General features: G+C 30.1%; 1 protein-coding gene across 3 annotated transcripts in view; it reads left to right on the top strand.

Moving 5' to 3' along the window:
* The window catches only part of Ndae1 (Na[+]-driven anion exchanger 1), a 167,941-nt gene that overhangs the window by 134,109 nt on the left and 9,294 nt on the right, over nt 1-24,538 (top strand). For all 3 annotated transcript variants that reach the window (XM_043052758.3, XM_043052756.3, XM_087165310.1), the window contains 7 exons: nt 3,113-3,400; nt 8,430-8,543; nt 11,045-11,209; nt 12,750-12,928; nt 19,283-19,355; nt 21,167-21,235; nt 22,424-22,600. In XM_043052758.3, the coding sequence (XP_042908692.1) occupies nt 3,113-3,400; nt 8,430-8,543; nt 11,045-11,209; nt 12,750-12,928; nt 19,283-19,355; nt 21,167-21,235; nt 22,424-22,600 (1,065 nt within the window). The remainder of the gene's footprint in view (nt 1-3,112; nt 3,401-8,429; nt 8,544-11,044; nt 11,210-12,749; nt 12,929-19,282; nt 19,356-21,166; nt 21,236-22,423; nt 22,601-24,538) is intronic.

Genomic DNA, 24,538 nt, shown 5'->3' with positions numbered 1-24,538 from the left:
TACGGGAATTGCAGCAGTATTGAGTCACTCTAAACAAGGTGTAGAAAGACCTATTGCTTACGCATCTCGTTCACTTACCAACTCCGAACAAAACTATAGCCAATTAGATCGAGAGGCTTTAGCTATTATTTTTGGTGTTACACAATTCTTCAATTACTTATTTGGTAAACATTTCAAACTTATTACTGACAATGAGCCACTAACAAGAATTTTTCATTCTCATAAGGCACTACCACGTATGACTTCAGCACGATTACTTCGCTATGCTTCCTACTTATCAAGTTTTGATTACTCAGTGCAATTCAAAAAGGGATCTGAAAATGAAAATGTCGATTGCCTGTCTAGAGCTCCAATTCAAAAACCCGAAAACTCAGTCGATAAATTTATAGGGGAAGAAGCAAATCAAATATGTGCCGAAAACATTTTCCAGATTTCAAGTGAAAAAATAACATCTTTAACAATCCAGTCTGAAACAAAGAAAGATCCAGAACTCAGCGAAATAATTGAAAGGCTGAACAACAACTCTGAAGATTCAGAATTTACATTGTTTGATGGCATACTTTTTCGAAGAGAAAGAGTAGTTATTCCAAAAAGCTTACGTTCAAACATACTAAAGGAACTTCACGAAACTCATCTAGGAATAACTAAAATGAAGCAACTGGCAAGACAGTATGTTTATTGGCCTGCCATAAATCGTGACATTGAAAATTTAGTCAAAGGATGTGAAGGCTGCGCATTGACAAAGTCTAATCCTCCAAAGGTATCTGTCCATCCGTGGGAATCTCCAGCAGATAACTGGGACAGAATTCATATAGATTATGCAGGTCCATTTGAAAATTACTATTTTTTGGTGTGTGTTGATGCTAAGTCCAAATGGGCAGAAGTCGAAGTCATTAAAGATGCCCCAACTAGTTCAAAAACTATCCTTTTGATAGAAAAAATTTGTTCTTTTCATGGCTATCCACAGGTTATTGTATCTGATAATGCTTCAATATTTCAAAGTGAAGAATTCCATTCTTATTGTTCTAATCGAGGAATATTTCAAAAATTCATCGCTCCAGGACATCCTGCCACCAATGGTCTTGCAGAGCGAAATGTCCAAACCTTAAAGCAAAAGTTAAAAGCTTCTTTTCTTGAAAAATCCTCAATCCCAAGTAAAGTTCAAAACATATTATTCCGTTATAGAGCAACACCTCTAGCTTGTGGACAGTCACCTGCTCAATTATACTTACATAGAAAAATCCGCATACGTTTAAACTCAATCTTTCCTTATCATCCAACACCATCAACAGTTTCCAGTACTCCTGTAAGATCTTTTTCAGTGGGGGAGAGAGTCCAGGTGAGGTTGTTCATAAATAACCATAACGTATGGCAGTTTGGCAAAGTCGTGAAAAAGTATGGTACACGTCATTATTTGATTTTACTAGACTCAGGTCGGCAATTAAAGAGACACATAAACCAATTAAGATCAACATTAATTCCAGAGAAAAAAAAGTGTGTGACTTTTGGCCCAACCCAGTCTTTTGACATACCTAGACCATCTAAGATCTCCTCACCTACTCAGCCTAGTATTCCAGAACTTCCAACAAATTCCAAACAGGACGTTGTGACAAAACCAAAAAGAAAGAGACAATTACCTACACGCTTTAGGGACTTCGTAATGTCATAAGCATATTTCAAATCTGTGTTAAGTATTTTCAATTAAGTGTATTTTTCAAACATATTCAATTTTTAAGTAGCTAATGTTTTCAATTAACTGTTATTTCAATTCTAATTAAGTGGGGGAGACTGTTGGGATCTTCCATGTAATTCCAGTGGCGCTAGTATCGCGGTTGTGATGTAACTGCAACTGTGTTTACATTGTATGTTTCAGTTTCGGTTTCCAGTATGTTCTATTGTTGATGTGTTCTATGTACGTATTGTGAATAAAGTTATTGTTATGTTATAAGTTATCAATATGAGTGCTATCATTGTCAATCATCCTAAATACATATCCCATGCCTTATAATAAACGGTCACAACAGAGCTTAACGTTTTTCAAATAACAATAGTTAATGCTTTCAAACACATAAATCTAATGTTTAAGTTGAACCACTGGGGGTGGAACGATTGACTGTTAAAGACAAGCAAAAGAAAAGCAAGCTGTTTGGCTCTGTTCAGAGATCAAAGAAAAGAGAACATTCTGGATAGAATTGTAACCTGTGATGAAAAATAGGTGTACTACAACAATACAAGCCGTAAGGCAGGCTAATTAGCACCCGAGGAATCAGCAGGCTCTGTAGCAAGACGAATGCTAACTAACAAGAAAGTGCTTCTCTGTATCTGGTGGGATTATCTATCTATAAGGAGGGCTTGAAAAGCAGACCGGCTATCAGCAATACAATATACAGCAATATGCTAATCAAAGTTAGTGATGAAATCGCTAGTTAGGCGATTAGTTAGCATTGCGAAAAAATTAAAAAAAACTAGTTCAGAAGGAAGGTGGTCTCTTTCATCAAGATAACGCCCGGCCACATGTTAGTGCGATGACTGACTGGGCGCTCTACATGCTGGAGTGGGATTTGATGCAATATCCACCATGCAACCCAGACATGGCGTCTTTAGATTACTATCTGTTTTCGCATCTGCAGCTGCATCTCGATGGCTCTTTCATTCAAATAATGATTTTGATCGCTTTCTGGACTCGCGCTCGCTGCAGTTCTTCATTGAAGGGATTGAAATGTTGCCAAAATGCTGGCAGACCATTGTTGGTTTGGACCATGGAGATTACTATTCTCATTGTTGGACCATGGAGATTACTATCTTCATTAGCTTTACTGATTTTGTATGTATTTGTCATTTTATAAGTCTTTTTTTGGCGAAAAACTTTTTACTCAACCCCATACTACTACATTGTTTGTTACTAAGTTTACTGCACACAAATTTATTAGTCTTCTGAATTGCATTAAAATTCCGCTCTTTTAACTGTCCTGTCTTTATACTGGTGTCTCTCTCTCTAGCTTGTATTAGTGATTTTTTTAAAAAATGCCTTTATTATAAGGATTTGAAAAGCTTCAACGGTTTTACTTAAAGATTCTTTTTTCCCTTCTTTCCGTTAAATTTTAATTTCTAGGTTTTGGACATTGGACACTACTACCCCCTCGTCTCCTCTTCGATATCATTCCCAGCTGAGTGCGTATGTTCTCCGTCAAACGGTACTACCAGAGAAATATTTGATAGCATTGAGTGGAGCAACCTAAACAGAACTCACTGTGAGTGGTACAATGGTACCATGGTAGGATCTGGATGTATCACAACCTATCCTGACGTCTACTTATTTTCTATCATTCTTTATGCCTGCACATTTGCCATTGCAGTGTTTCTGAAACAGTTTAAAACCACTCCATTTTTCCCTTCTAAAGTAAGTGATGTCTCTAATTATGTATTTATTAATGTTTATCCAAATCTTGTGTTTATGACTTTGCGGCATAATACTTTTATTTCAGTAATATCTTATCAGATAATAAATAGTTGGGATAGGTCATCTCCTGGTTTGTATCACGCACAGTGCTGATGTTAAATATCCTCAATGGTAGACCAAGCATGGGTTTAGAATCATCCCCTTGCCGTTGGGATAGCGGTGGGAGTTTTTCACCCCATGTAGGATTAATTATATCAAGCTCTTCTCAAAGGCTAGTTTGTCCCCAATATTTGATCCATAGCATAAATTCTTATCCTAAGGGGTCCTAAGCATTATCTATGGTCCTAGCATTATCTCTGCGCATTGCAATTCTAATTCTTTTCGCTATTTAAGTATCGTACATTATGATTCTTATTTACGCGATTTAAAAATCCAATATCACGTTTTGTATTTATGCATTTTTAAAATCGCGATTTTATTATCAAACATCGATTTTCGTATTTACCTGATTTAAAAGTTGAACATTGCGATTCTTATTCAGGCGATTTAGGTATCGTACATTGCAATTCTTATTTTTTATGAGATTTAAAAATCCAATATCGTGATTTGTATTTACGCGCTTTTAAAACCCTATGTAGCAATTCGTATTCACGCGAGTTTAAAATCAAATTTCGTGATTCGTTTTTGCGATTGTACTATCAAAAATCGATTTTCATGTTTATACGTGCTTTAAAAATTAGGCATTGGGATTTACATTCGCGCGATTTAAAAATTATGCATTGTGACTCGTATTTACGTGATGTAAAAATTACGCATCATGATTTGTATTTTCACATTTTTTCAATTCGGTGTAGAGTTTCATATTCACATGATTTAAAAGCCTCACATCGGGATTCATATTCTCTCAATTTAAAATCATGCATGTGATTCATATTGATCTATTCATACAATTTTAAAATTAATCATCAGGATTTATAATAACATGGTTTACAAGTTTAAAAAAGGCACTTTTTTGTCTATTTTTTGGATATATATATATATATATATATATATATATACACACACATTCATTCATTCCTGGATTTCCTCCTTTTTACTTTCTGACTACTCTCATCCCTGCTATGCACACCTTACAGCTCAAGAAGATAGCATAGACTTCAGCCTGAGAAACAGTAGCATAATTACCAGGAAAAATGTGAAGTTTGGTATCATCATTGGAACAATAAATACCTGCCCCTGATTTAAAACTAAGCCTTTATCCATTAAACAATTGCCCCTAAGCCACAGAGGAGATTTGAGCCATTCATCTCTGAAAGAAATATGGATTTTAAAAAATTTATGAAAAGAATATCTTAGTGACTGGACATGATAAAAGAAGGAAGATCAGTCATCTGTGACATAAGGTGACCCCACAACAAGTGCCTAGAATATTTCTTCCATAATCCAAGGTACATTAATGCGTGTCAGAGCTTCTATGTGCAAATATAGCGGAAGGAGCCGAAGTTAGTCTCAAACGCAGCCATTTGAGTGGTTGTGAGACAGCCTGACAAGGCTACACAGACCATTCTTTGCAGTCTGTTAAGACCAGACCTCACGGAGCTCAACTTAGTCTTAGACAATGGTGCCATATGTGACTAATGCAATGGCGTACGCAGAATTTTTTCAAGGGGGGTGTTCATAATTTTCTGAAACTACTAAGAGAAATTCGAATCTGTTATAAAGCACTATTATTTCCCTAATTTTGACAGCTAGACAATTTTGACTTTTTATTTAGACAACATTGTTTAGTTAAATTTTGATTTGATTTTTTAAGTTTAGGAACATAATGTAATATTTTCTGAAAAAGTTTAATGTCATATGGGTGGAAAGTAACACTTTGAGGGCCACTTTCACATTCATCAGATTTTGTTATGCTAGAAACGTTTTCTTCAACGGAAGTATCACATTTCTGTGCAACAGAAAAACTTACATTGGTACTAGATGCTATCACCTCACTAATTCCAGATCGTGATTTTTTCTCAAAATAATTAAAAATTGCTAAATTCTTGCGTTAAAAATTGTTAAATCCTAAAGATCTAAGAACAGCAAATACATGTATATATTGGCACAGAAATATCCGCCATGCTACGATCTCAAAGTTTCGAGCTGGAATGAATAACTTCAACGAGCACAGTATCTCTGGTATTGCTACTGATTTTTTCACTAGTCGAAATACTGGCGACAACGGGTTCGGCGATTGAATGAACTTTTTGTTAAGACAAAACAAAACAGATTTAGCGACAAGCTCCGAAAGACAAGGGGCAGAGATAATTCTTAGTCTGACTAACTCCACTGTACTCCGTTCCCCCTTTTATATAATTTTTCACCGCATCTCCAAAATTCTCGAATTGTCTCCAAAACGACAGAACGTCTAGGATTCCAGAATCATCGCGTAAAGATCTCGCAAATGACAGCCAGTCTCGAAAACTATACTGGCAGGACAGAAAGGAACCAGTCCATAACAGTATCTCGTGAATTTGGTTTCAAAAGTGCAACCCTATTATAGTAAATGTTTTTTCAGTATTCTGAGAAATACCGTGAGGAAAAAAAAGTAGGCATAAGGTTAATAAAAATATATAGTCTTAAGAAATAATAGCTCGCATAATTTCTACTAAAATTTTTATTTTTGCCATTTTGTCTGAGCTCAAGGGGGGTGTTTAAACCCCTAAACCCCTCCCTTGCGTACGCCACTGGACTAATGATCATTGAGTAAATCCAGTAACAAAACCTTACAATGTATTTGTTGTTTGTTGTTTTATACAAATTTTCACAATGCTGTGTCAACTGAGTTAGGATCTCTAAATAACAAGATATTGAAGATTTTTTAAAAATATTAACACAACTTAGGCAATAGTTTTCTACTAAAATTATGCTTAACATGTTCGCTGCCACCGACGCACTAGCAGAAGATACATACGCGACGCATATGTATGTCAGAGCTTGACCTACTTGTATGCCAACGACGCGCTGGCACGTTGATCGACTATGATAAGTTATATGCTCTGTGTTTAGTATGGCTTTGGAAATTGAACAGAGAAGTTGTTTCGGCACGCTGGTGAAGCATTATTTTTTGGGGTTGGTTATCAAAACTTTTGTTTGAATTTTTTTATGTGCGTGACTGCCAATATCTGTATATTGTGCTTATTATGTAAATATTTTCAGTATTGTTTCATAAATGGTACTACGTATACTTGAATGGTATTCCGTTTTATTCCTTTCAAGCTGCTATTTTGAGCAATATGTCGGTTATTTCTGAGAATACTGATCAGACACTCTGGAGCGTCTGATCAGTATTCTCAGATCAGATACTGATCAGACGCTCCAGAGCGTCGGAAAAAAAAACACTCTCTAAACAGGAAAATAATATGTTTCTTCGTTTTTCAGGTTTTCCTTGTAAATATAAGGAACATTTAAACTATTCGAACCCATCTACTGAGGATGGAAATATCATTTTTAGTGGCAGCGAATGTGTTAAGAAACCTATATATAATGACAAAGTTTTATTTTTAAATTTTCCTTAATTTCCTTTTGAAATTTTCCATGGCTTTTCTTAGAAACTCTTTTCTCAAAGAAAATAAAAGTTCCGTGATTTTAAGTGTCATCTTTCTGAAAGAATGACATTTGACTGTAAAAAAAGTAAACATATTTTCATTTTCTCAAAGTTTCAACTTCATGAAATTACTATAGAAATAGTCCATAGAAAATTTATAATTCCTAATGTTTAAATATTCTTTTGGCTGTAATCTTATTGCAATGAATGAATTGGTTTTTCAAATCTTAGGCAAATAGATGTCAAATGCTTTTTATTTTACTGAACTTTAAATCTTCTTCTTGTTGAGACTTTTTTTGGATATGGTGGATATAAGAAATTAAATGGATATATAGGTATTATTCATAACCACACATGTATAAAAATGACTTGTTACTTACTAAAATTCATTTTTTCATTCAGAGATAGAGAGAAGGGCAACCTTCTGGAGAAATCAAAATTTTGTACATTTTTTAATCATTCATTTTTAATTACTTTTCATTTTTTTTATCCCTCAATTAGAAATTTACAATAAGAATGTTCTTTGATTCAAACTTGCAAATGATAAGGAAAATATTCTTTGATATCTTTGAAATTGGAATTCAGGAATTATAGAGAGAAAATTTGTGTGTTTTAATATGTATTGTAAATATCTAAGTGATTTGATAAACTTTGTGAAAAGTTAAGCTTTTAAAAATGACATACATTATAATTTTTGTTTTCAATTTGAGCGCATTTGAAAGCTTTCAAATTTTTTGAAGCTCCTATTGTCATCATTATTTTATTGCATTTTATGATAAAAACTTATACTTCAATAAAAGTAATTTAAAATTTCCAACTTTTAGAACACTGAATATTACTTCGAACAAGTAACATAAATGTTTGTTTTTATTTCGTATGAAACTGAGTTCCCATGGGATCAAAGAAACGGTATTTGATTTTAGAAAAAAAAATTCGAGAATAATACAATTTTTGGCCCAAGCCTGGAAAAATCTTGTAACCAACCCAGGAAAAAATTAATTTTAAAATTGACAGCAACAATAAGTAGCCAATAATGTTCAAAAGAAATGAGTTAAACATCTATTTCTGATATTTCTTGTAGAAATTCTGACTCAACATGGTTAAATTTTTCTAGAATTATTAAAAAAAAAATTGTTTGTGAAAAATAATCATGCCTTAAATATTAGTTTAAAATTTTCTTACATATATTTGCAGTTAAATAAAACATAAGTTTTAATAATTTAGTTTTCTGTAAAAATTTTGGCTCTTAATCACAAGTTAGATATAAGAAGACTGACTATAAACAAACTATGTTTCGTTAAAATTTTAAATTGCTTGTGTTTTTTTGCTTATTAAATATATATATATTCGTGTGTGTGTGCATGCAAGTGTGCGTGTGTTTGTATTTGGAATTTTATTTTTGAATTGGAACCCCTGATGCAAAGATATTAATGTGAACAGGTACGAAGTACAGTCAGCGACTTTGCTGTTGTGATAGCTATTCTTTTAATGACTCTTGCTGATATTGGTGTTGGTCTGAAGACTCCTAAACTGCAAGTTCCAGAAAAGTTTCAGGTAATATTTATTTATTTTATACTATGAATTTGCTGGAAACTCTGCAAATTTCTACAACTGCTGATCGCAATTATTGTTGAACAGCGCACCAAAATTTAACGGACCACCCTGAATGACGTTTGATCTAATGATCGGATCTTCACGTTCTAGGACTCAATCTTAATGGCTTGAGGGGGTGACCTCAAATAGGCTAGTTAATTGGTGCAGACGATATTTTAAGCTACAAAATCAGACTCAAAAACGTACTTTCCCTAAATAAACGTATCTTTTTTTTAGGTGGGTTCCAATTTTTGATCCCTTAAATACGATCCCGATATGTTTGTTCAGGAGAGCATTCCAAAGTTTGAGCCCCTTAATGGTAATTTTACTTTTTACGTGTTTCGCTATATCTGACGAACTTTTTTAAGCGAATTGAAAAAAGGTTACACACAATTATAAAATTGGTTTATCTAAAGATAATTTCCATGCAAAAAATAATTAGTAAATATTTATTATTTTATTTAAGAATAGTTGATAAAATTTTGAATTGTACAGAGTTTTTTGCATCATTTTAAAAAATTTTATTTTATAAGGCAAAATTTAAAATTTGAGTATCTGACGTTTTTTAAATTCAATATTTCTGGAATTATTAGACTGATTTTGCTCAAATTTTATATTTTGCCATGCAAAATTACATTCTTTAAAACTAGGCAGAAAATTTTCTGCCTTACATTTCAATTTTTTTTTTTTTTTACCAATCTTAAATAAGACAATAAAAAATATATTTTTACTAAAAGCTATTTTTTGAATGGAATTATCCTTGAATAATTGAATTTTATAATTGTGGGTAAAAACTTTTCAATGTGCTTTAAAAAACTCTTGAAATATAGTGACATTAAGGTGTCCAAACTTAAAAGCGCTCTTCTGAACAGACTATTTTAACCCTATTTCTCAAATTGCAACTACACCCTTTATTTTGCTGATCAAAATTCCGAATCTGTCGAAAAAAAAGATATGTTTATTCAGAGAAAGTAAATTTTTGTGTCTGATTTTGTAACTTAAAATATCATTTGCACTTATTAATTAGCATATTTGAGGTCACCACCACAAATCATTAGGATTTTTTGGTGCACTATACAGTATCTTTTTTCGTTGTGAGATAAGCAAAATGAATATTTTATATTAATTCAATTATTTTACTGCACATCTGAATAAGCAAACTGTTTTTTCTTCTTTTTTTCATTATGTGATGTCATTTCATAACAATTATATGAAGCGTTAAGTGTTTACTAAATGTTAAAGCACTTTCTCTCTCTCTCTCTTTTTTCCTTTTTTTTTTGCAGTATTTCAAAGAAATTGAAATAATGCAATTAGGAAAAACTAATTTAAAAGTATGATTCTTATCTGATTAATCAGTTAATTTGAGGAAGGTGTATTTTTATATATTTTGCAAGGCTTTTAATGTAGTTTCATTTATGAGTAACTGTTTTTACATTTCCCCATTTTTTATTATTCTGTCGCAAGAGCCATTCTTCATAACAAACTTTGTTTTGTATATCGGTGTTATAAACTATTGTTTTTTTTAAGGAGTTCTCAATTTTTATAAAAGATAATGTAATATTGATATATATATATATATATAGATAGATACGTAATACATATAGATATATAATGTAATATAGATATGCATAAATAGAAAAGAAATGGATAAAGTAAAACATTTTGCATATCTTGGTGCTGTGCTGACATAGTGTCCCAGAGAAATTGGGTGGGACAGATAAAGATGTCTCTTTAAGAATTAAAAAAGCACAATTCACGTTCAAGGCACTAATAAAAATATAATACAACATCTAAGTGAAGGTGCAAATTTTCAAATCAATAGTAAGAATAGTCCTTTCCTATTTTATGCAGTACCTGATATTGTAATATTTTACTGGCCAATTGAAATATCTAAGTCTAAATTATTTAAGCAAACTAACTGTAACCCCACAACAGCGATACATAAAAAATTCAGATGGGTGTGGGAACTCTTTCTGAAAATGATGCCATCTGACACAACACGAATACGGTGCTCCGTTTGACAAGAGCAAATGATCCTAAAACGAAACAAATTATTTGAATGGCAGAGCTAGTGGACCAAAAGGACTTGTTTGTTGAAACGTAAGGAGGAAAAAAATTTCTTTTTGAGTATGATCTTCTGAAGTGCATTCAATTACACCTAATGTTAATCGATTACTACTATTTCTATTAAAAATGAGGTGAATAATATTTACGTTTTTAAATTTTTATCTGTAGATTTCTTTAATTGTAATTGGTAGTAGTTTTTTCTGAAATCTTTTCTGAGTTAAAAAACTTCAGATTTTAGAAAGTATTCTACTAAACTTATTTTTTTGCTTCAACTAGTTATAAGTAAATTTTAGTTTCTTTTGATAAATTCGATCAATTACCTAACTCTAATAATAAACCATTATTTTAAAATAATCAGTTATATCTTTGTGTCTTATATTTATTATTTTTTTTAGCCAACATGGCACGGACGTACCTGGCTTATTACTCCATTTGGTCAGAGAAATCCTTGGTGGACATCACTTGTTGCAATTTTGCCTGCACTCTTGGCAACTATCTTGATTTTTATGGATCAACAGATTACTGCAGTCATTATTAACAGACATGAAAACAAGTTGAAGGTTCAAACTTAAATTATTATGCTTTTCCAAATGTTTAAAATTATAGAAAAGTTGAATTTTCTTTTTGGTACATTCTTAAATTAATTTGTGAATGTTTTGCAATTCAGAAAGCCGATAGGCATTAGAAGCAAAAATTGAATTTGGAAAGAAACTAACCTACTGGATATCATTTTGCACTTCAGTGTTATTGCGGAAAGTGTTACAAATCCCTTTTGTTAGCTTCATTTCATATTCAATAACATATTTGTAGTTTAAAATATTTTACGCTTTTAATGTTCAAAGTTAAGAGGAAGAAAAAGTTTACAGGAAGAAGGATTCTTATTGAATACTGCTTATTTAAATACAGCAGAGATTAGGGTTCCAATTCATCTTAGCTAATCTCTGATATTTAAATTTTTCTGAACTTCTTTTTTTTCTTCGAAAATACAATATTTTCCTTAGAATAAGGGTTTGTGACATAGAATAATTTTGGTACTTTGGGATTATCCTGTTAACGCTTGCGTTCAACTTCTTTAGCGCCATCATAATGAAAAGCAATTTCCAAAATAAACATTCTAAACACAATTCCAAACACATTGAATTTATCAAATAATAATAACAAAAAAAACTCGTTTATCGCACCCCTTCACATTGCACCACCATTGCGTATCAGTTTTGATATACAATGCCATATCATGGTCATTCACACACATTTTCTTAGAAGAAATGATAACTATGCCATTGCACTCTCAAATTTGAATCTCTTTGCAGCGCAGTTAAAAAAGAAAATAGTATATTTCAACACTCTAAAATACTCGCATAGTTAAGGATTACACAGTAAAAATCATAAAATTTGTGGTTATTGGTGCAGAAGCTACCTTTTGGCAATAATATCGGGTTTGACGAAAATGGTCGGCTGGATAATCCCGAAATACCATAATTTTAAAATAAAAAATGAAAAGAAACAATTTCTAATTACCATTTAAGATGGAGTAAAAATAGTAGACAAGTTTGAAGAGAGATGTAAAAGCAAACCATTGATCTAAAAATTAAAGTGCTGCTCCAAAATTTCAACACAGCCCCCCTCTCCACTCATATCACTGATCTTAATTATAAAATTTAGTGTCCTTTTAATGGAAACATTTTTTTTTTCATTATCTTAAAAGGATTATATAAATTTCAATATAAAGTTTTGGAGTTAAAATAATTTGTATAAAATCATTTCTATAAAAAGTTTACTTGAAAAATGGGGTTTTAAAATTTCTAGAAAGGAAGTCACTTCTTTATGCTGAGATTATTAGAAACCTGTGCCTCAAAATCAGTATAAGCAATTGTTAACAAATCAACTTAGGGGGTGATAGAAACTTTGTAAAATAGTTTGAGTCACAACTTTTACACCTTTTTAAATTACTTTAAAAACAACTACAAGTTTGTAACTGTTTTAAAATATTTTTGCATACTGTATCTATTTTATTAACATCTCTGTAAAATTATAGGGATGTTTATTGGTGAACATTTTAAGAACACTTAATCATAATTGTTTTTACATCATGTTTTTTAGAAAGGTTGTGGTTATCACTTAGATTTATTTGTGTTGGCTATATTAATTGCAATATGCTCCATCTTTGGTCTCCCGTGGTTTGTTGCTGCAACCGTGCTTGCCATGACGCACGTCAATTCTTTGCGGATGGAATCTGAGTGCTCTGCTCCAGGAGAGAAACCTCATTTTTTGGGAGTTAGGTAGGATATTTTACCTGCCATCCTTTTTAAGAGTGAAATGTATAATTTATGATTATTTTTGGTGCAATTTGAATACTTATTTTAAGAATATTGGTTCTATACAGGGTTCATAGTTTTCTTGATACGATATATTATGTGCTCATTTTTGGTGTTTTGTCCTGATATTCCTGTTTTTTTTTTTTTTTTTTTTTTTCAGAACACTTTAACAAACACTTGATGGTAAAAGAATCATTTGGATTTTTTTTAAATTTCTTTATCTAGAAAATAAGAAAAACTAGACTTTGTAACTTCAAAACTAGTATGTTTTTATTCATAGTGTGAATTCAAAAACTAGTCTCAAAAGGAATGGAATTAATGCGGAGAAATATTCCTTTCGTTTTCCTTTTCCTCAGTAATACGAATTATCGTTGCAACAAAGAATTTTTAATTGCTCCCATCCTCTTCACCCTTTTTCATCATAAATTAGTAGTACAAGCATTTGAACCTCAAGGTCATGCACAACTGGTTTTTTACTTACAGGATACTGAAGAGCAAATTTTTAAAGAATCCCTCTTCAACACTAAAATTTCATTTTTTTTTTTTTAAATAATCCAATTATGCTATTTCTAAACTCCAAAGTATGCCTGATATAAAAGTTAAGTACTGCTGTGTATCCTGTCACGGCTCCTATTCTTGAAAATATTGTAAGTTTACTTATTGTATGTACAGTAGGGAACCGATTATCCAGAACGATCGGGACCATCGCTATTCCGGATAACCGATTTTTCCGGTTTTCTGAATCGCCACAAAAAGCCGTTTTTTTTTATTGTTAAACCCAACTAAAAAAATTATATTTGGAAATAATCTTAAAAAGAAGAAAAAACGAAGTAATACACTAATGATTATTTCCAAAATGATAGTAAGGTAAACATCTTTCCAAAAAGAAAGAAAAATCCTAAAATCTTATGAGGAAAAAAAAAATTCTTTTTAAAAAATGGCGGGAAAATTTATCGAATTTCGTTCCGGTTTTTTGGTTTTCCGGTTTTCTGATTTTCGGATAACGGGTTCTGTACTGTACTAAATTAAATATTATTTTGTACCAAAAATGATGTATAATTTTTGAAATTGTTTAAGGATCTCCATGGTAGGTTTGTGGGCTAGGTTTTTTTTATGAATGCCTTTAATCTTACAAAATTTGTGTTGTTTTTATAGTCTAAAAAATGGCGCATTAAATTTATATTGCCTCTACATTCAGATTGCTGTCAATCCTTTTACCTATTATTATTTTAATCAGTTGGGAAAACAGTAATTAAATTCGGTGGCTATTCACTCATTTTTGATTGTATAGTTTTGATACACGATACACTTAAAATCTTGGTTGTTTCGGAATGTTTATATCTAATTTTTATTTAATAATAATAAAACTTAATAATCCTTAAGAATTTTAAACATGATAGTTGGAATTTTGGATCCATTCACCAATTACTCATATTTAGACTTTTAATCTTGTTTCAGTCTTTTGGTCATTTTATAAAATTTGAGCTTATGATTTATTTTAATATGATCTTGCAAATTATGAATCTTGGCGTTTTTGCTGCCAATTTTTTTTACTTAATAAGTCCAATTGCTAAGTGAAAAATATTGCTAAAGGTTAGCTTAAGATTTTTTGAGTAGTAAATTCTTTTCTCTGGGTTATCAAATTTCAGTGAAGGCACTGTTTATCATTCCATATACATTTCCTTTATTTGCAAAATTCAAAGTACTTTTAATGTTCATTTACTATAAGTAATGGCTTAATTTCTTGTTTTATTTTTATGATCTTTCTTTCCAGATTACGATGTATTACGTTTTCTAATCATTTGTTTATTTTTTATACATTTATTCTTTAGTGTGTAGATTACATATATTACAGTTTTAAAATAATTTATTATTATATAAAAATGATTATAATTGTCAGTTTTATTTTAAACCTATTTCAATCTGTCTTTATATTGCGGAATCTATTTTTAAATTCAAGAAAATGAAGGTTCTGAGTTTTCATACCTTAAGTAGGTATGCATGAAAATGCATTTTTTTTTTTTAAAAAAAACCTTTCTGATGGAATTGTTCCTATCGTTATTTTTTATTGGAAAACGTTGAGTGTTGTCCATATTCTTTTTTAAAATGTTGTGAAGAATTAAAGAGACATGCCACACAAAACAAAATTTTCATACCAGTTAATAACAACCTTATTTTAGTCCTTCATTTCCTCTTCTTAATAGTTTACTATGTATTGCATCAAAAAAAAATTCTGATATTTTTGTGAAATCTTGTCCTGATTTTTCTTTTGAACCACTACAAAACCTGCTCTACATCCAGTATTAGCCCACTTTTGTGACAGCTAAGTTAGTAACATTGTCCTGGTTTAAAGAAAACTGTTTTTCTTTTTATCCGATTAAGTCACTGCTTGGAGCTTACTATTTTATTTTTTACTTGTTTAAAAAAAGTTATTTATGTTCAAGCACTGGTTACCAATATGCGCACCAAAATGCCCTCTGGACTGCAGCATTGAAAATACTAACAAAAGCAAATTATCTTTTATAGATTATGTCAGTTTCAAATAAGAACTTTTACTGAACAAAGTGTTGGATTTCTTATAAAACACTTAAAAATTTTGAAACTGAGATAGATAACAATATATTATTGCTGTTTATTTGAACCAGTACCAGTGTTTACCAGTACAATAATGGACCAGTGTTGAAAATTAGATGTATAATTTTTATATTTATTCGATTAGTAAAATAAACTCAATGTAAAATAATAGTAAGTACAAAACCACTCCATTGGTAATGAGTTGTTTTTCACATTGCTGATAAGCTTTTAATCCTAGAAACTTACAAGATAAAACTTATTTTCAGAGTAAGTAAAATCAGCATATAAAAAAATATGGATTTCACAGAAATATTTCTAATTGTTAAAGAATTTATATAAATAATGAATTTCATAATTAACAAATGAGTATTTTTAGTCCTTTTTATAAATAAAGATCAACTTAAGGACCGATAAAATATTTCAGTATTTCTTAAGAATTGTGGAACATTTTTTGACCCATTTATTTCTGATCATTCACATACTCTCAACAATGAAAAATATTTTAAGCCTATTAAAATATAAATATAATTTATGTTAATTCTTATTCAGATATTAATTTTGCGATTCAAGTAGCAAAATTATGAAGCTAAATTATGCAAACCAAACCAAAAGAATGCAAATAAATTAAAAAGAAATAATAAATACAGTAATTTCGGGTGGACACGTCACACCACCATACAGGCCGCACCCGCGAAAAACATTGCTAAAACTTTCAATTTTCATCTTATAGACCGTGTTGAAAAATAGGAGCCAGCTTATTAAGTTTAAGATATTGAAGAAATCTATTACAAATAAAGAATTCACTTCATAGAAAACTGTGCAACTATATTTATTGAAGATAAAACTTTAAATATAAAGAAAGAAAAACTACATTCAATTAAACTGGCATAACTCTCTCTAAACATCCCCTAGGAAGTGACCCTACTGCCCATCTATTTGTTTACATTTTCCAACAGGCCGCACCGCGGTAAAGGCCACACTTTTGTTTTTTGGATGAATCATCGATTTTTATCTAATATCACATGCGTGAAAATACACTTGAAAAATAATAATCTTTAAAACATAAACTCTATGCTTAGAAAACAGTTATTGGTAAATCTATTTTTATATATACTCTTATTATAAAAAGAAAGAATTGAGAATGATACTTTTACAGAAGAAATATGTATAACCAATCTAAATCGTAAGTTGAGAATGTGTACGCACTGAAAAATAAACTGATGACAAGATAAAAATAAATCTCCTTTTTTTTTTATTTACTTTTCAAATATTTCTGATCATATATTTGTTCAAAACCATCGAAATCGGATTCTTCACTGTCAGAACAAAACAAACGTTGTAAATCATCACCTAGTTCATTATCTATATCATCTTCATCAAGGAAGGAACATCTTTCAAGCAAAAGCTCGTAGCGGTAAGATAAAAGAAAGAGAAGGAAATGTAATTCCTTCTCCTTCTTTCTGTAGAACAAGTAGGGGGGAAACTAAAGAATATAAAGAAAGCTGCACAATATGTTGAAATACATACGGCCCCCTTCCCATGCTAGGTCACCTTATTCCAGGTGCAACCAGGAAGAAGAACTATTTCATTCACTAGTTATAATAGTAATGGTCAAATGTAACCGCAACTTTTGAAACGTAGATTCTTCAGTGACCTTCAGTAAAATAAAAATTAATAATTAAAAAGAAAATGAATGATCACCGCAGTCATAGGTGGGGAGGAAGTCGCGGAAGGATTCTATGATGTCCAAAATACTTATGACATCGACAGCCCAACATAAATTTAGTGTGAGTAAAGATAAAAATGAAATACTTCCCTCTCCTCTTTGGACTGTGAAATTCGGAAGGGAGAGATAATAAATGTTTCCTTCTTTCTCCCCTCAACCCCCTGCTATCATTAGCACAATGACCTGTGTGAGGAAGGGTTGGAAATGACAGCAGAACATATGGAAAATTAAACAAATTGTTCTTTTGATCAATAGATATAGACAGTTTTTCTTTGTTTTTCGTTTTGTTTCTAAAATTTGATTTATGATGAAATTGTTCTTTTAGCTGGGTTCGTTCTAGCTTCATAAAAAAGGTGAGATGATGAATTCTAAAAAAAAACATGTTTCCTCATAATTAAAAAATCATGGTTCTAAAGAACGATATCTAATTTTAAAAATAAAGTTCTTATTGTTTATCATTAAAAAAGTAAAATTTTTTCTAACCAAAACAGCTAAACATAGAAGAAAAAAAAAAAGTTTTAATTCTACTTCGTAAGAGAACTCGTTAAAAGAAAGAGAGAAAGAAACTACGATTGCACTTAGATCACAAAGGAAACATTTCAAATAAGACAAAATCTTTCCTCTCCAAATCTTAAGCTTCAATTATTTATTATAAAATCTATATATCAATCGGATAAATTAGTTCATAGATAATAAAAAATAATAAAGTATTGATAAAGTTTATTTTTGATTTTTAGATGATGTAGAAATTGCTGAAATAAACGCTACGAATTTTTTTTTTTTTTTTTTACTGAAATTGATTTTTAAAAAAAGAAATAAAATTTATAAGAAAAAGAATACTTTCTTTCAAGAAAAAATAAAATGAATTATAAATTTCAATGGGAATGAATTTAGTTTCTGAGACAGAAGCAGATGTTCCAATTGAAATATTTTAATAGTTCGAAGTCTTGTTCCATTTGTTTTTTATTTTGGTATTTTCTATAAACTCAGTAATGGGATTTGTTTTGAAGAATATCGTTTTTTTTCTTTCTTTCTATATTTTTAAATTTTTTTTTCTTTCTTTCAAATTTAATCTTTTTTTTTCTGTTGCAATTTGACAGTTCTACATCAGTCAATCAGCAGATCGGTGTCAATTAAAAATTCCAGTGATTTCTTTTTCTTAGGCTTGTTTATTTAAGGCAGAAGAGCTTTTTTTTTTTCAATTTTTATATCTTATATATTGAATGCATCGGTTCACAAAAGGGGCAGAAATTTTTAATCAGCGTTGAAAAATAAATAAAAAGGAAGTATACAACTAGAAGTATCTACGGAAATAGAACAAAAAGAGTTGATTTTCTAGTTTTGTAAGAATTTGAAATTAAAGTTTACTAAGTTTAATTATTCTTAAGTTACAAATCGGAAGTTGTAATACCATTTGTAGATGACGTCGGACGGTTTTTCGTCAATCGAAAACTTCTTTAATCGAACTATATTTTAATGGAAAAAAAAGTTTTCAGAGCAAACATTACGAAATAGGTACGTTATTTTGGAAAATTTTCGGTAAACATCTGTTTTTTTATTTATTTTTCTTATAACCGTCATTGAACAGCTGACCCAATTTTATGGGTTTACAACTACTAATGTTCAACTCCATAGTCTTGTGGCCGCACAGACCGCACATCGTGACAGCAAAACTTTTTAACACCTATAGGCCCCGGCCTATCTACCGGAAATTACTGTAACTGAATTTAATATGGCTGCTATTGTTTGTTAATGATTTGCAGGTTAATTTGTTAATTTTAATAAGTAGGAGAAAAAACCTCTTAATTGTATTCAATATTGAATAAATAACAAGTTCAAAATAATAACATGAGTAAGCAATATTTTAAAGCACCTCAAAAGCATTTAAACTTGTTACACAAATGATTTGTTTTCAAATTTGATTTCTAGATTTGCTATTTATGAAACTTAATATAAAAAGTTAAATAAAATTTGAAATTTTTTAAAATTTGCATTTTTAAATTACTATTTTATTTTAGGGAGCAGAGAGTTACACAGATAGTGATTTTTGCTCTGGTTGGTCTATCAGTTCTTTTTACTTCTGTTCTTCAGGTAACATTATTTTGTTTCATTATCACTGAAAGTGAAAAATTAATCCACCTTCCTGAAAAAATTTTTTTTAATTATTCTTAAACTACATTATTAAAACATTTTATATTTAATATCTTAAATAGAGTAAAAGTCAAAAACATATGTAGTGTTATGAACTTTCTATTGTCCGCTGCCCAATTTCAATTTTTTAGTTTTTTTTTATTAAAAAACTTGATTCAATAAGCTTCCAAATCATGAGACTAATACAATAATTTTTAACTAAATATTTATATTAAATCTTGTTAAGAAATGAATTCAGTCTATCAATAATCCCAGGAGCAGAAACTCTTCAGCACAGCTGTAGGTATTGCAAATTATTTTTCATCCAAGTTTTTTTTTTTTTAAAATATGAGAAAATTGTTCTGACTGCCTTTTAAAATATCTCTAAATTTTTTTCTAATACAAATTAAAAGCTGAGTTGAAAAACAAAAAAAAACCACTAGGAACAAAAAGTAAAAAAAAAAATTATTTACCTGATTACAGCTTAACTGTATAAGAATTTATTTCAACTTAAATTTTAAGAACAAAAAGTTTTGATGTATATTTTTTAAAGGCTCTTTATTTATATTTTTTTCCTACGTTAGATTAAGCTGAATTATAAAAGTAATAATCTTTGTCTGACTGTATTGAGGGCAAATTTTGATTTATGAAGGTTCACTCTGCAAATTCTGCTACTGGGTAAATAATGAAATTTTGAAGCAAAGAATGAATCATCAATTTTTCTACATAATATTGTTATCTATTCATTTCTTTTTTCCTACTTCAACGTATCTTTATAAATTCAATATGTTAATTAAAATATAGTATTCTTGATAAATAGGTGATTTTATGTAATTATTTAAAAGCAGCATCCCTTGTTGTGGATGACTCCCATGACATTTATTCAGTTCATAACTCTTTAAGCTTTCTTTCTACAAATTAACTTATAGATGACATCATACTTTCTTTTGTTCATAAAAAAATAGTCTCATGACTGCATTTTTTTTAAAGAAAAATAATAGGTAAAAACGGGTAAAATAAATTTACAAAATAGAATAAATCGATAAAATTTGTCTTTATTAATCTAAAGTAAACTCTATTTTTAGTTTCTCTTTTACCCATTTTACAAAAGTTCTGGTATATCTCCCTAAAATGTCTCATCTTTTTTTAATGTTCTATTTTTTTTTCTTCGTTCCACTAAAAAGCCTGAATGTGACATAGCATCTTATTTTTTCAGCATTTTTTTAAAATTTATGTTTTATTGTTGGTAACCAAGTTTTAAACTTTTATAATCAGATTTTTTTTTTTACAATAAGTTGAAGTTTATCTTAATATGTATGGGATAACTGTAGGTGGCATAATTTAATTTTTTAGTTCTTTAATACTATAAATTTGCATTATATTTGGAACCACTCAAAATCATCTGCATTTTAATTTTTTTTTTTTTTTAAGAAATTTAGAGTTGGCAGATAGTGCATTGTAAAATAATTCATATTTATTGTTATGAAAATTGAATTATAGGACTAAAACCTAAGTTATGTTATGAAATCATAACATGTTTTAATCATTAAAAACATTGGGCAACAAAGAAAGAACTCCTTGAGGATTGTGAGACGAATTCTCAAGGAATTTGCTATGCTGCTTTGGCTACAAAAAGTTGCTTGCAATGCCATAATACCAAACTTAATTTAGGTGTTCAACAGTGAAATAATTATTTTTTCAAAATCATGAGCTAATTAATTATAAGTGAAATAAATAAAAGCGTTTTAATTCCTGTTCATTTCTTCCCTCAGTATATCCCAATGCCTGTGTTGTATGGAGTATTTCTTTACATGGGAATATCTTCTCTTCAAGGATCTCAGGTAAACGATCATCGTAACCTATTATTTTAAATTTCAAATACTTTTTCCTTACAATCAAAACAATTCAGATCGTTAAAATTATCATTTGAAACTTAAAGTATCGACCCTTATGTGAATTACGCATGTGTTTTAATTATGAATCAAAACTTTTAACTAAATTCCAGATTGTTGGCAGTTATGGATACTTGAGTATCAGATATAGAATTTTATGTTGTAATTCTAATTTTTGGTTAACAGTGTCCTCCCGGTGAATAAGAAATGTGCTTGCTTCCAGAAAAGGGCACATTCAAATTTTGCACTTAAAATAATCAGTTACTTGAACAGAATATGATTGTTATGTTAAACAGTTATGACTGTAAAAGAAACTTTTCTGATAGAAGATTTATCATATTGTTTTAAGATGCTCTGATATAATAAAATGTTTCCAAAGTTAAAGAAGAGCCCAATTTTGAGTATGTCAATAAATATGCTAAATGGTTATGTAAATATATATATATCCATTTAGCATTCATAATTATGGATGCTATAACAATAATCTATCATCAATAAAAATAAAGAAAGTGTAATTAAGCAAAGACGCCCTGTGACTGAGTGGCACTTCGCGCTCCCGTGCCAGAGGTCCTGGGTTCAATCCTCGGGCCGGGCAAGATTGACTGAGCTTTTCATCCCTTCAGTGGGTCTATAAATGAGTACCTAGCATGCTTGAGAACTAAACACTGGAGGTTTCGCGTTCGGCTGACCATTTAACCGGAACATCTGCTCCTGCACCCCAGAGCCCAAGGTTAAGAAAACTGAGATGGGCACTGTAGGCCTTAGCCCACTATGGGCTGTTGCGCCGCTGAGTTTAGTTTTTTTAGTAACTAAGCAAAGAGGATAATGTCCTAAAATAAATTAAAAAAACGCAATTCCAACTAGCCTGAAATGTGAAATTATTTTTAAAAAAATTTTAACAATCTGTAATTTAGTTGTTTGCTTTAAGATTTACAGTACTTCCTAAAACGCAGAGTAGTTTCTGACAAAACTAGACACAAAAAATAAATTTTTTTAAAAAAGCATGAGTTTCACTTTTTTTGATTGATACTGTAAGTATTGTTTGTATTAATTTTTTTCACGTTCACCTTATTTAAATTTTTTGTGTCTGAAGCATATAAAAAAAATAGTTTGTAAATAATATGTCTCTTCTCACAGTTCTTTGATAGAATGCTGATAGTTTTCATGCCACAGAAATATCAACCTGACTATATTTTCTTGAGAAGTGTGCCAACTAAAAAAGTTCACTTTTTCACATGTATTCAATTGGTCTGCTTAATTATCTTGTGGCTGATCAAATCTTACAAGCCTACATCTATAACATTCCCTCTAATGGTAATTATATATTTTTAAATACAGTTTTGTTGTAGTTTTTCATTATGGCAACTGTAGTAATGGGTGAAAATTGTTATAGTACCTGTTCACTCATTAAAAGAATCATAAATGCATGCTCAGTTCTACTGATCAACTTTTAACAATACTTCTATGTTAAGTCTCTCAATTTACCTTGGGTAGTATAATCTAAAACTTTGTGTGCTGGAATTTATTACCTCCCCACGCATTTAATCGAAAAGCATTACATCATAAGAACAACATGCTGACTACGCAGGGAATGCTAGGTTCCCAGGGTGAGTAGCGTTTTTAAAAAGTGTTTAATTTTTCCTTTTATCAAAATGAGATTTTCTCTTTTTCCATATCAATTTTTGCCGCGAATTTCGCAAAAAGCTTGGCTTTCACATTGTTTTATTCAACTTTTGCATTATTCATTCATCTACAGTTCTGCACACCATCGGTCCATAGCGTATGAAAGTGCTAATCCCCCATTTTAAATGTTTGATGACATACCTGAGAGTCCGCATATGCATATACTAAGCAGGATTCAGTGGGAAGGATTCTTGCATTCTCATGCGCAACTCTGCTGCATTTTGCAAAAGATTCTCAATTTCAGGCTTCATTTTTCGCCCTCTGAAATTGAACTGAGAAATCTCTTGAATTTTCGCTAATCACGGGGACCAACTAAAATATGCCAATTTTTTTTACCCTAAAAGCAAAAGAACATTTTACTTTTGTCTATTTCATCCTTGGTGAAGCACCATCGTTTTCGTCACTGCCAAGCTAATGACCTTCTCCCACTCTTTTATTTATAGATCAGTACCCTAATCCTTGAACTTAACTTGGGGATCATTCAATAATTACGAATTTTCATGTGGGTTCCCAAAGTAGTAAAGAATCATGAAGTTTCATTTCAAAATTTTCATTTCCCTTTTATTTATTTAATTAAGATAAGAATTTATTGAGATATTAATTCATATGAGTCAGTTTTTTTATCTATAAATTTATATAGATTTATTACTTAATTTTGATCTGGAATTAAAAATTTACTTTTTCAACTTTTATTGTACTTCATCACTTTTTTTACTTATTAAATTTTTTTTTTACATATTACTTTTTATCACTGTATTATTACTTTTAAAATTTCTAGTACTCTTGACTTATTTTATGAAGAAACTAAATAATATTTATAGACAAGATTTGAAGAAGTATGAAGTGAGGGAAAAAATATTAGCAAACAATATTATTTATTCAGATTTTTCATTCCAAAAAACTTTAATTCATCTTTTAGTGATTCAATTTAAAAAAAATTGTAATAAAAAAAATCATTTATCTCAGATTTGTTAAATATTATGAGCGTAGGGACCGTATAATAATTTACTTCCAACAAAAATATTTAGCTTCAATATTTATTGTATTTACATATCAAAATTATTTTAATTTTTTTTAAGCATTTCATTAAAGAAATACTGAATAACAAATTTTAATAAAAATTTATTTAAGGCTATTCACTAATTTACATTTGTGATATGAATTTATTAAAGTTTGCTTAGTTTGCTTAATTCTTTACATATCTTTATAAATTCGGTATGATCCATAATATTAATCATGTTCATGTTTTATTGAATATGCCTTCATAAATAACTTTTATTGAAATCTAAAAAATACACTGGATAAACTTTTTAAATAATTGTTAAATTAGCTATAATTTTATTTATTAGTGCGCAGATCCTAATTATGATATTTTTTAAGTGCTTAAATTAAAAAGTACTTAAAAGGTGCTTATTTTTTGTTGAGAAATTTGGCTATGCACCCTGGTTTCATTTGCTGGAAGCCATCTAGAGATCCGACAAAAATAGTAACAGCAATAGCATTGAGATATGAGTGACAGTTCTTTTTAAACTTTTACATGATGTCAATGCCAACACCGTTTTGCAAAAA

This window comes from Parasteatoda tepidariorum, chromosome 6, assembly GCF_982258835.1.
Source record: "Parasteatoda tepidariorum strain Cologne lab strain chromosome 6, Ptep-v5.0, whole genome shotgun sequence".
Classification (NCBI taxonomy): domain Eukaryota; kingdom Metazoa; phylum Arthropoda; class Arachnida; order Araneae; family Theridiidae; genus Parasteatoda; species Parasteatoda tepidariorum.
Note: the sequence above shows the minus strand (reverse complement) of the source record. Positions and strands in the feature narration are given on the sequence as shown.